General features: G+C 47.1%; 1 protein-coding gene across 2 annotated transcripts in view; it reads right to left on the minus strand.

Moving 5' to 3' along the window:
- Nucleotides 1-204: 204 nt before the first annotated feature.
- TBX5 (T-box transcription factor 5) overlaps nucleotides 205-13,345 on the minus strand; it is a 54,545-nt gene continuing 41,404 nt past the window's right edge. For both annotated transcript variants that reach the window (XM_065904464.1, XM_065904463.1), the window contains exons 8-9: nucleotides 12,592-12,818; nucleotides 205-787 (exon numbers count right to left, since the gene is read on the minus strand). In XM_065904464.1, the coding sequence (XP_065760536.1) occupies nucleotides 210-787; nucleotides 12,592-12,818 (805 nt within the window). In that variant the 3' untranslated portion in view covers nucleotides 205-209. The remainder of the gene's footprint in view (nucleotides 788-12,591; nucleotides 12,819-13,345) is intronic.

Below are 13,345 nucleotides of genomic sequence, written 5' to 3' on the forward strand. Positions count from 1 at the left end.
AAAGTCACATTTTTTGAATTGTGGTTTCAAGCGACTGATTACATCAGTGTTGGGGGCGGGGTGTGGGGGCAGGGGCAGTTCTCAAGTGCAGACGTGAACGCGCGGTGAAATGAGACATTCCATCCTTGGGGTTCTCCCTGTGGCCGTCTCTCTCTCCCTCCCTCTCTCCCCTCCCTCTGGAAAACGGCAGCAGAGGAGCAGGCCTGGCCTTAGCTGTTGTCATTCCACTCTGGAACCATGCCGACTCCGTGCACGGCCGAGTGATACTGATGCGGGGACAGGGTCCTTGGTACACCGTGAGCGTACAGAAACTCCGACGCCTGGAGGCTGCCCGGGGACTGGAGGCCAGTCTGAGGCCCGCACTGCCTGACCACAGGCTGGTGGGCCACGGAGGTCTGGTGTTGGAACATTCCCTCTCCAAGCTGCGGGGAGCCGTGGTTGGCCATGCCGGCCAGCCGGGGGACCAGGGGCCCCGAGGTGAAGTGGGCGGAGAAGTGCTGATAGGGCAGCCTGTCCATGGGTTGAACGGTGGTGACCGTGCAGCTGCTATACGAGGACATGCTGGGCCAGGCGTTGCAGCTAATGTCCTCCAGGCTAGGCACGGGCTCGCTGGGGGGCGCGGAGCTGGCGTACATGCAGGCCTGCCGCTGGGCTGACTCTGTCCGGTAGGAGGCTCCCAGGCCCTGCTGCTGGGCGTAGCCGGAGCGGTAGAAGGGGTCCTCCTCGCTAGGCGATGTCTCCATGTAGGGCTTCTTATAGGGATGGTCTGTGCTGGAACATTCTTCATCTGTGGGAAGACAGGAGGACAGACACCCATGAGGCCAGGGACCAGCCACCCCACAGCTCAAGGCTGAGATAGCCATTTGGCCCCAGGATGGAAGGATTAAGTCTGAAAGATGGTTAGCTTCAACCTCCGTTCCAATCATAAAGGGGGTGGCCTGTCACGGCTAAGACTTTAGGCCACAGAGCCCTAAGCAAACAGCTTGACCTTTCCGACCCGAGCCCAGTTTCTTTTTTAAAAAATCAATTTTAGCGTGTTCCCTCAGTAGAACATTAATGCAATTGTTAGAGAAGATGCTTTGTATAAATTCTAGAAGGTGGGGAAATTGAGCTCAGCTTCTTCACCTGTAAAATGGAAAGAGTCATAATGACCACTTCTAGGCATACACACTGAGGAATCCAGATCTGAAAGAGACACGTGCACCCCAATGTTCATCGCAGCACTGTTTATAATAGCCAGGACATGGAAGCAACCCAGATGCCCATCAACAGATGAATGGATAAGGAAGCTGTGGTACATATACACCATGGAATATTACTCAGCCGTTAAAAAGAATTCATTTGAATCAGTTCTAATGAGATGGATGAAACTGGAGCCCATTATACAGAGTGAAGTAAGCCAGAAAGATAAAGAACATTACAGTATACTAACACATATATACGGAATTTAGATAGATGGTGGCGATAACCCTATATGCAAAACAGAAAAAGAGACACAGAAGTACAGAACAGACTTTTGAACTCTGTGGGAGAACGTGAGGGTGGGATGTTTTGAAAGAACAGCATGTATACTATCTATGGTGAAACGGTCCACCAGCCCAGGTGGGATGCATGAGTCAGGTGCTCTTGCCTGGTGCACTGGGAGGACCCTGAGGAGTCGGGTGGGGAGGGAGGTGGGAGGGGGGATCGGGATGGGGAATACGTGTAACTATATGGCTGATTCATGTCAATGTATGACAAAACCCACTGAAATGTTGTAAAGTGATTGGCCTCCAACTAATAAAATAATATTTAAAAAAATAAAAAAAAAAAAATAAAAAAAAAAAAAAAAAAAAAAAAAAAAATAGAAAGGGAAGCGCTAAATGAAATGGGAAAATACAGGTTAAGTACTTAGTCCAGAGCTTGGTACAAGGAAATGCTCAATAAGTGATAATTATTATTATTATCTTCCCTCCTCCCCAGCATGTAAATTTTATGAAGGCAACACATGGTCTGGAATACACATCACTATCGTTCCAGAACCTGGAACGTATACCTGGTAACAACAATAACAAGAGCATCAACCATAACAATAAAAACACATGCAGGGCTTACTGCCTGTCACTGTCCTGAGTACTCTTCATGAGGTCACCCTTTTAATCTCAACAAACTCATGAGATGGGTTCTCTTAGTATCCTCATCTTACAGATGAGACAAAGGAGACACACACAGGCCGAGACAGTATGGGAAGCCCAGAAAGGAGGGGTGTGTGTGTGTGTATGGCCGATTCATCGCGCTGTACGGTAGAAACTAACACGGCGTCATAAAGTAACTAGAAGGAGAAGGGGACGACAGAAGATGAGATGGTCGGAGGGCATCACCGACTCAATGCACATGAACCTGCGCAAACTCCGGGAGATAGCAAAGGACGGGGGAGCCTGGCATGCTGCAGTCCACGGAGTCGCCAAGAGTCAGACATGACTGAGCGACTCAACGACAACGACAAAAGAAACTTGCCCGTGGTCCTCTGTGGCTGATAAACAATGCAGCTGGGATTAGAATCCGAGGAATCGCGTGATAAAATCCCTGCTCTTCAATTCATGCTAGACAGTAAGACATGCAGCAAATACTTCTGCAACGGATGGAGCAGTGCGTGGACAGATGGATACATGGATGAAAATGGAAAGGAATCCCCAAATCCCTTCCTGACATCTCATGTGAACAAGGACCCACTGAGGATGTGTGGAGTTGGTACCAATTACTATGTCACCATTTCCTCGCTGAGCAAGTCACTTCCTTCCTGTGGGCACTAATTAATCCCTAATACAGAGCAATGGAGAGAGAGTTCTGTGCTGAAAGAGGGTCTTCCTTAACCACTTTGGGGTCACTGACCCTTTTGGATTCTAATAAAAGTGCTGGGCTCTCTTCTAGGAAAAAACACTGAAACACAACATTTTGAGAACTGTAGGTATAGACAAAAGCGATGTGGACAACATCAAGGGGCTCAAAGACCCCCTAAAATGCAGACCTCAGTTAAGAAACCTAGACATGCCTGACTCTGGCCCTTTTACTTAATATCGGTGGGACACTAGCAAGGTATCTGCCATCTCTGGGATTCCTTTTTATCACCTTTGAATCAGAGTCAGCAATACTTACCTCACTGGGCAGCTCAGGCGTAATAATATCGAGCATGGAAATCTCCTGCATCCATCACCCAGGGCAGCTCGTGTTGCCAGGGTAACACCACCTGTGTCCCAGAAGACCTCATCCATAATAACACACCTCCAGGTGTTTCCTTCAGGGGAAGCAGTCCTAGGCGGTTTCTACCCAGGCGTAAACCTCACACGGATTCATTCCTTGGCTGGGATTTTACTCCCCAAGCTGGAGATTTTTCTTTCCTCACTTCCGATCTCTTTCTAATGAACAACACTAAGAAATGTGCCGATAATAATTGAGAACTAGACTTAGAAAACAGAGTCTTTTCCCAGCTGTACTGTCAAATGATGGTATGGTGTGGGTAAACCACTCTATCTTTCGTGCCTAAACTTCTTTATAATAAAAGGACATACTAGTCTCTTAAAAAAAAAAAAAAAAAAAAACAACCAAAGTCTATATAAAAAAAGGAAATATGCCATGTTTGGGGTGTGAAGAAAAATGAAACCCTGGGACACTCCCACATCTGTGACCACAGTGATGGTTGATGGCAGGACACAGGACCAAATAAGGAAGGAAATAAGAGCTAGAATTTATTGAGCACCTACTAAGGGGCCTAACTCTAATCTCACCATCATTCCTCAAGGTGGCTGTTCTCATTCTCATCTCTTAGAGGCAGAAACTGAAGCTCAGAGGAGTGATCTGCTCAAGGCCATTACAGTTGGGAAGGAATGGAGGCTGGGATCAAAGACATGACTAATTCACCTTGCCTCCAGCTCTCTGGATTTCTACTAGCCAATGCCACTCACTCAGCCACCCAACAAATGCCGACTGGGCCCCGACCAAGCCCCTACTGAGTGCTGGTCAACTGCTATGGTCCTGCTCAGAGCACATCCTTGGCCCCTCTCCATCCTCCCCCGTCCAGGGGCAAGGGAACGAGGGTAGGACCTGTAAGAGCAGGAGGCTGACACTGTGATGAGCAGGTAGTCCTTACATGTAAAGCTTCAAGCCCGTCTTCTCCTCACAGTAAGTCCTACGGCTTAGCACTGGACTATAAACCAACAACCCATGCCAAGTAGGGTAGCTTGGATGTGGGTTCCACCCAACACCTCCACTCTCATCATTCTCCAGGTGATACCCCCGGTACATCCAAAATCTCCCCCCAAACATGTATCTTCACATCTAGGTTGCACCCATCAATAGCAAGCATTTATTTTCAGCTAAATTCTTTCTGGGACACATCTGGGACTCATAGGATACTCAAACATTGGTCCCCAAAAATTGAAAAATGAAATCATCATTCTTCCAGGTGTTCTAGCTACATGATGCCAACCATCCAGATGTTTGAAGACATCCAGATGAGCAAGGGTCCATGTTTTTCACTTTTCAACCTAGCATTTTGGGGGCATCTTAAGGACACTGCTACACTCCACTTATTTATTTTTTTGTCCTGGCCACCTCCTCCTTCGATTCCTTCCCTCCACCCCTCAGATCCATAAATCTGAATGTTTCCATTGTTGCTGGAATCATAACCTTTGGGTTTTCCATTTAACCAGGGCGTTCCCCTTTTCAATAATAGAAAGTACAGCTGCAGGGTACCCTTGGCAAGAGAAAAAAAAAGGCAAACTAACCAGTCCCAAGTTTCTGATCCCCTTCCAGATTGGTTACAAGTAAAAAAAAGGAAGGATAATATGAAAAAGGCCAGAGCCACATTTTGGAAAATCGTAAAATTACACATTCCAAGGCTTAATACTCCAAAGATCTGATGCAGAGTCCTAAGAAAACCTTGATGCTGGGTTATTGATGGAAACAGGACTTAAGCATCTCCAGCTTCTCTTGGTCCTCATCACACTGTAAAGAAATTCCAAAGCCAGGATCAAAACTTCATGCTGGTCATGATAAATGCTTGGGATGTAATCTCTGTGTTTATTTTCGTGATGGTTTGGCTTCTATCTTTTTATTGGGAGCCTGATAACTGATCAACAGCAAACACATCTGTCCCAGCTGAGTCCTGCTTATCTTGCACAGTTGGGGGAATGGGCTTCAGTCAAAGGTCAAGTCCTTGATGAGATGAGTCCACAGCTCGATTTTAGAAAGCTGCATACGGGTGGTCAATTACACTTCAAATGTCCAAGGCCCAGCTGAGTCCCTTGGATAACAGTAAAGCTCTTCCTGATTCTGACCACCAATCACCAGGCCACACTGTGAAAAACCCTAGTGTCTGGTGTGTTTCCGGATGTTGTTGATTCTGGCTAAAATGGCTTTAATGATGAATCCAGGATATAGATTTTAGGGCACTGAGTTATGTCTCTTGACTCACTGGCTACATGACCTTGGGCAAACCCCTATACCATTCCAATCTCAATTCTTGTTTGTATTATACATGGGGTGCTAATGTTCTAAGTCACTTCAGTCGTGTCCAACTCTTTGAGACCTCATGGACTGTAGCCCACCAGGCTCCTTTGTCCGTGGGATTCTCCAGGCAAGAATACTGGAGTGGGTTGCTATTCCCTTCTCTAAGGGATCTTCCCAACTCAGGGATCAAACCTGAGTCTCCTGTGGCTCCTGCATCAAAGGCAGATTCTTTACCACCGAGTGGTCGCGGAAACCCATTATACATGGGGATGACACGTAAATTTCATGTGAAGGAATTGAGATAATAATAGAGCAGTCTAGTTTCTATTTTCCTTGTACTTAAGCTAAGTATTCAAATCTTATCTGCCCAAGTAATACAATTCTACTCTCTTTCCCCTCTTGGAAGACTGGATAGATGGCTCTGTGAAGGTCGTCCAATACTGGAAGGTACTTGGGTGAACTCCAGAGCTAGGAAACTCACAGAGCTAATTTCAAATCTCTGATCCCATTGAGCAAACAGTGTCATCACTGCCAAATGGGTCACTTTGCTTGCTGATGGAGTTCATTCAGATGAAAGATTGTGGGGAGTCTTCACAGATAAAGACACTGGAGGCAGAGAGATAAAATGCCACTCCTTAACTGAGTGACCTTTGCCAAGTCAGAAGGAGAACTCTAATTCAGGCCTTATGACTCTGAACAGTGCTCTTTCTGATGGCCCCAGCCCTTCAGCCTTCAGGAAACCCACTGTGTTCAGAGACTTCATGAAAAGGTTGTAACCTTGATCCTTTGGATGGATGGGTGGATGGGTTGATGGACAGATGCATGGACAGATAGATAGATGCAAGGACAGATGGATGAATAGATGGGTGGATGGATGAAAAGACGGATGGGTTGACGGACGGGTGGACAGATGCATGGATAGATGGATGGACAGATAGATACATGGAAGGACAGATGGATGAATGGATGGGTGGATGGATAAACAGATGGATGGGTGGATGGATGAATGGACAGATGAATGGATAGATGGATGGACAGATAGATATATGGAAGGATAGATGGATGAATGGATGGGTGGGTGGAGGAATAGATGGATGGATGGACAGACAATGAATAGATGATTGGATGAAAGGGTGGACTGGTGTGTATGAGTTTGTCTACATGTTGTTAGCTCTTAACCTTAAAATACAAAGAACTTGGATGGTACTGTGGGAAGACTGGGAATCAAAAGACTTCAGCTCGAATCTCAGCGAGCCACTATCCAAAACCATGGGATGTACTGACTGGCTTGCTATCAGTCTCCCCCAGTGAGAATACAAGCTTCCTGGGAATAGAGACCTTTGCCATCTCGCTCCCCTTATCTTCAGCATACAGCACAGTGCCCAGTACAAAGTAAGTGTGCCGTTAATGCTTACTTGATGACTGCAGCCTGGATCGGCCACTCACCAGCCACATAACCTTGGGAATCTACCCCAAGCTCTTATGCCTCTATTTGCCTCCTATTTGCCAAGGGGGTGGAAGGCATCTCCTGTGACTCAAAGACTACAGGGAGACTCCAGTGAAGGAAAGGGTGTGGGACTGCTCTAAAAACCAAGGAGGCTGAGGAAATGCAAAGCCCTTGACGGTACCCAGTTCCTCTCCCCTTTCCCTCTCAGTATCCAGTGTAGTAACTGGCTTTGCTAAAACCTTTATTTGGGTCGCCTCTGGTTTCCAATGGTTGGGCAGGGCTGTCAGGGTGGGAAGGAGAGAGAAAGACAGACAAGTGGTCTCCCAGGCCCGAGTGGACTGGATGTGATGGAGTGGCGTTGATAAAACACTTTCCCAGCTTTTTAGCTCCTCCCATCAGGAGAGATAGTTTGGAGACAGCTGGGTCCAAACACAAGGGGCCCCCTGGCCGGCCTGGTCCTTTGACATTTCACTGGGGCTGCCTCCTGGGCCGGTTGGAAAGGAGACAGACAATGAGGGGAAGTCAGATAGTGGGGCAGGCAGGGGCCGGGGTGGGGGAGAAGCCACCCATGGAGTTATCACTTAACGGGAGTCCCAAACTGGAAGGAAACCTCGGCTGATTCCTTATCGCTTTACAATGGAGGCTGATGATGAATTGCTTTTTGTCGTCTCCAAGGCAGGCAGGCAGGACAGATGGAGCTTGGCTGGAATGTTCTCTGTCCCCAGGAGCTGTCTTTTGGAGGTGGAGGGAGGCAAGAGGGGCAGAGGTTTCTGCCAAGGTAAAATGAGCCCTGCACCGCAAGTGCACAGACCTCAGAATGAATCAGGGGGTGGAGCTGCCTACTCACTGGGTGACTGTACTAGTTACTCCATCTCTCTGAGCCTCAGGGTCCACATGTGTCAAAGAGGGGGCAATCCTTCACCTTGTTATCTGCAACCAGTCACGACGTCCTGACTCCTCCAACATCTCCAGCTCTTCTCCACACTCCTTGGTCTGAGCCGTCACCATTTCACACACCTTGGAGTCTACAATAGCCTATGAACCATCCCTGGCATCAATTCGATCCCAGCAAAGGGAATGCCTCAAAACAAAGCCAGAATCACATCCCTCATGGGTTCAAACTCCTGCAAAGGCCACTCGTCAGTGTTAAGATAAAATCTGAACCCTTCAAAGTGTCTCACAAGGGCCGGCGTTGTGCTGGTCCCTGCCTTCCTCAGCAGCCTTCTCTCCCATCACTCTTCCCTGCTCTGTGCGCAAACCATACTGGTTTTATGTCCACTGCCCCAGTGGGAGGGGGCTCCCCATTTTTCGAGGGTCTGCACACATGCTCTTCTCTATGCCTAGACACCCATTTGACTCCCCAGTCTCATATCTGACACCCACTCTCCACAGACCTCAACTGAAATTCTTCCCCGATGCCCTACTCTAGTCCAGTTACCCACTTTGCTGTTTTTATTTTTAATAACTTTCAAAAACCATTTATTTATTTGGCTGTGTCTGATCTTAGTTATAGCAAGGTGCCCAGACTCAGCTGCCCCGTGGCATACAGGATCTGTTTCCCAACCAGGTATTGAACTCACGTCCCCTGCATTGGAAGTGTGGATTCTCAACCCTTGGGCCACCAGGGAAGTCCCCCACTTTGCTTTCTGTTAGCACTTTGTGCATCTCCTTCATAGCATTCGATCGCCACTGCCATCAAACAAGTCAATAACGAGTCACATTAATGTCTGCACTGCTTGCAATGGTGTGCATTTCCCAAAGTCAGGACGGCCGTGAGCTCACTTTCAGTAGAGGTCTTATAGGTACCAGGCTCTCACATGCCTCCACCTATCTCACAATCCCGGGTTCACCGGGATGATCTCATTTCATCTCATAACAACCCTGCAGCAAAAGCAGTATTGTCCTCCCCATTCTGCAGAAAAGCTGGCTGAGGATCAGAAAGCTGAAGCAAGTTACCCACCATCACGCTGCTGGGAAGTATCAGCTGCTGGGAGAGACTGCAGTGGGCCAGCCACTGACTCCAGCTTCCCCAGGGGCCACCTCAAGTCAAACCCAAGTTCTTGCGAGGATCTCAGCAAAGTACCACGTGCAGGACAACCGCTCCCATCACCCAAAGAGGTTCATCAGCCTTGCATTCAAAGCCTTCCTCCAGCCTCCTCCAGGAGTGCCTTTCCAAGGATGCTGCTATGAATATCGAACCTAAAACAGCACCCTGATTCTTTGTAACTACCCTCTCTTCTTCTTGGTCTGGCATCAATTTAATCTAAAGAACTCTTTAATTCAAACCTGTGAGCTCTTCAGCAGCGAACAGAACCCAATCCCAAGAGTAGAATCTCTAGTGGACGATGAAATTTGGAGACTGCAGCTCATAAGTAAAGGTCATGAAGGCAGGAAGGGTGGTGGTTCATAGTCCAGGCAGAGTCTGCAGGCCAGGCGTGGGTTCAAACTCTGCCTTCAAGAACCATCAGTTCGGACTTCCCTGGTGGTCCAGTGGTTGAGAGTCCGACTGCCAATGCAGGGGTCATAGGTTCGATCCCTGGTCTGGGAGGATTCCACATGCCACAGGGCAACTGAGTCTGTGCGCCACAGCTACTGGGTCTGTGCTCTAGAGCCTGGGAGACGCAACTACTGAGCCTGCACGCGGCAATACTGCATCTGCGTGCCCCAGAGCCCGTGCTCACGGCAAGAGAAGCCGCCGCAATGAAACCCCGTGCACCGCAGCTAGAGAGCAGCCCACACACAGCAATGAAGCCCAATGCAGCCAAAAAAAATAAGTAACTAAAAATCAATAAAACATTTTAAAAAGTAGCTTTAAAAAAAAAGAACCATCAGTGAAGTAAGTCAGAAAGAAAAATACCAATCTGGTATATTAATGCATATATATGGAATTTAGAAAGATGGTAACAATGGTAACAATGACCCAATATGTGAGATAGCAAAAGAGACAGATGTAAAGAACAGACTTTTGGACTCTGTGGGAGAAGGCGAGGGTGGGATGATTTGAGAGAATAGCATTGAAACATGTATATTACCATATGTGAAATAGATCACCAGTCCAAGCTCAATGCATGAGAGAGGGCACTCAAAGTCGGTGCACTGGGACAACCCTGAAGGATGGGATGGGGAGGGAGGTGGGAGGGGGGTTCAGGACGAGGGACAGAAGTACACCTGTGGCTGATTCATGTCAGTGTATGGCAAAAACCACTACAATATTGTAAAGTAATTAGTCTCCAATTAAAATAAATTAATTAACTAAAAGAAAAAAAAGAACCATCAGCTCACAGTTTTCCCTTAGGTTCCCCATTTGTAAAACGGGTTTATATCAGTGCCTACTTAATAATGTTCCTGAAAAGGTTGTGGCCTGGAACCCCGGCAGGGCTCCCTGAAATATAATATGAAACAGCATCTCTACACCGGGACCTGTGCGCTACAGAACATTCTTAACCCCTGCTTGTGCCTGAAGAGGCATATTGCAGGCATCTGGGCTCCAGCCCATCCGGCAGCGGGCGTGCTGGGAGTCAGGCCAGGGGGCCTGATGGGCTGATGCTGCTCAGGCCTTCCAGATCCAAAGAGTTTGGATGGGCTTCAGGTAAGTCTGGAAAGCCCGGTCTCACCGGGTCAGCTCCCTAGCCCCAGGTTTGGACCCATGACAGCTTTTCCCTCTTTCAAAACGTGACTTTGGTAAATGTCAAATAGCCAAACTGTGTTCCTGTTCTCATGTCAAAAGAGAAGGTCCAGGCACCACTGGACTTTGAAAGGCGTCGTGTTGGCTGATGGGGCTTTGAGATCCAACAGAGAGCACTCAGAAGACAGGGCCACAGACCATCTGGAGCAAAACAGGGCTGGTTTATTAATTCAACTCAGCGCTGATTTCATAGCCTCTTCGCACCAAGCTGAGGAGACAGGTCCAATCTACAGGCTCCAATCTACAGAGGTTTGTTGTGAGGTTTAGAGGCATTGACTAAGTAACTTGCCCCTAATCATAAACACGTGCAAATGTCAAAGATCGGATTTATCTCACTAGTCTGACTCTGAAAATCACAGGCGTAAGCAAGAGGTTGCACAGTCCCCTCCCCTTATGTCTGTCTTCCCGAACCTTCACCTAAATGAGCAGCCTTTTCTTTACTTCCTCCTGGGATTCACTTAGCTTCCACCCATGGGGTGCTCACCAAGCACCAACTGCTCTCAGGAACTTAGCATATTTACAAGTGACAAACGGACACCCAGAGAGGCTAGGACACCTGCCTGAGGTCATCCAGGAAGCTGGTGGCAGAGCTGAGACTCAAATCTGTTTCCCTGGCCCCACCGCCCACATCCACACCTTCGATTCTGCCTTGGAAAACGTGCCACCAGAAATTTCCTACCTTAACTTCCCCTCTGGACTCAGATAGCTTAGGAGGAAGTCATCCATTTCTCATTAGGCAAAGGAAATGATGAGATGTCTCAGACAACAGCCTAGGAGATTTAAAGAGGGGATGCACAGGAGACAAAAATCTATCATGATTCTCTTTACTCCCTCTCCACCTTTTTTTTTTTTTTTTTTTTTTTGGTATTGATCTGGAAAAGAAAGAAGAGCTCAGAATCCACTTGGAAAAAACCTTGCTCAAGGACTAAAGAGCACATCAAATTCCAAGGAGGTTCCCTGGAGTGTAGGTTGTAGGCTTATAATACAACCAAGACTCTGAAAGCATACTCCTTAACTACCCCTGACAACATAAACTTGGCTTTATCCTTTGGGGGTAGTATTTCCTTTTCAGCAGCTAAAAAGAATGAGGCTGTTCTAGGATCATGAAAAGACATCTACAATGTATGCTACTGTAGAGCCCAGGAAACTCTACTCAATATTATGTAACAACCTAAACAGGAAAAGAATTTGAAAAGGAATCAAAACATGTGTATGTAGGACTGATTCACTCTACTGTACACCTTAAACTAACACAACAATGTTCATTAACTATGAAAGTGAAAATCACTCAGTTGTGTCTGACTCTTTGCTACCCCACAGACTATACAGTCCATGGAACTCTCCAGGCCAGAATACTGGAGTGGGTAGCCTTTCCCTTCTCCAGGGGATCTTCCCAACCCAGGTCTCCCACATTGCACGCAGATTCTTTACCAGCTGAGCCACCAGGGAAGCCCAAGAATACTGGGGTGGGTAGCGTATCCTTTCTCCAGCAGATCTTCCTGACCCAGGAATTGAACCCTGGTTTCCTGCATTGCAGGTGGATCCTTTACCAGCTGAGCTACCAGGGAAGCCCTTTCATTAACTATATTCCTATATAAAATAAAAAGTTAAAAAAGTACAATATAGTCTAAAATTTTAAGAAATACAAGTTGCAAAACAGGTACAGTATGGTATCAACAATTAAAAGTAAAAGCAAAACTCTGTATTTGTGTGTGTGTGCACGTGTAAACAAATAAATGCGTCTGGACATTTCAAATAAGCCTTCCCCAAGGAAGGGGCTAGAACGTGGCAGAGATGTGACAAAGGAATCTTTAGCTGTACCAGAATGGTTTGACTCTCTTACAGCCTCTCAGCCCCTCAGTGCACTGCTTACATTTTAAAAATACATGTACATGTAGCTAGGTGGATCTCCTCTTTTCAAGGGAAAGAAGAAGAAAAGAAGTGGCCAGGTGGGCAGGGCAGTCGCACTCACCTTTCCTCTTGGTGCAGTGGTAAATTTGGCTGTGCTCCTGGGGCAGCGGGTACGGGTTCGGTGGGGGAAGGAGGTCCTGGGAGGGGCCAGACACACCATTCTCACACTGGTACTGGGACCCCAAGTTGGATGAGGCGGACAAAGCTCGAGGCTCGCTGCTGAAAGGACTGTGGTTGGAGGCCACTTTCTGTCTCACTGTGCTCCTGGGAACCACGGGATATTCTTTACTGAAAGGGAGAAGATAGAAAATAACATTGATCAATGGCGTGATCGAGATCTTTTCATTGTCTGAACCACAGGGTCAAAGAATCCACTGGGGGAAAATAATCACAGAATAAGAAACAAAGGAATCTTTGATGAATGGAGAGATACAGTTACACTCAAGAGCATCCTATGTCACGGACATATACATTTAGTTACCATCTTTTCGTGTCTTATACTTTATGCAAGTAGGTTCATGAACAGTTCTATACATATGCCGAAAGGTAAATGAGCACCCCCAGTTCAGAATTCCTCCTAAAAATCAACAAACGCATGTCAGTTGAAATATTTCACCCTATTCTAGATATCTTTGAATTCCCTAATTCAAATGCTAGAGAGCTGAGAAGTCACTGAGACTTAACTTCTTGGTCTCCATCTTTAAAATGGGATGTGGTCTTTCCCTAACATTAGTCAAGAATGGCAGCTGACTATCTAGGGTAGTCACAGAAAAATCTAGGTCACCCCAATCTGAAGAGTTTACTGCCTGTGCCTT

This window comes from Muntiacus reevesi, chromosome 13 (assembly GCF_963930625.1).
Source record: "Muntiacus reevesi chromosome 13, mMunRee1.1, whole genome shotgun sequence".
NCBI lineage: Eukaryota > Metazoa > Chordata > Mammalia > Artiodactyla > Cervidae > Muntiacus > Muntiacus reevesi.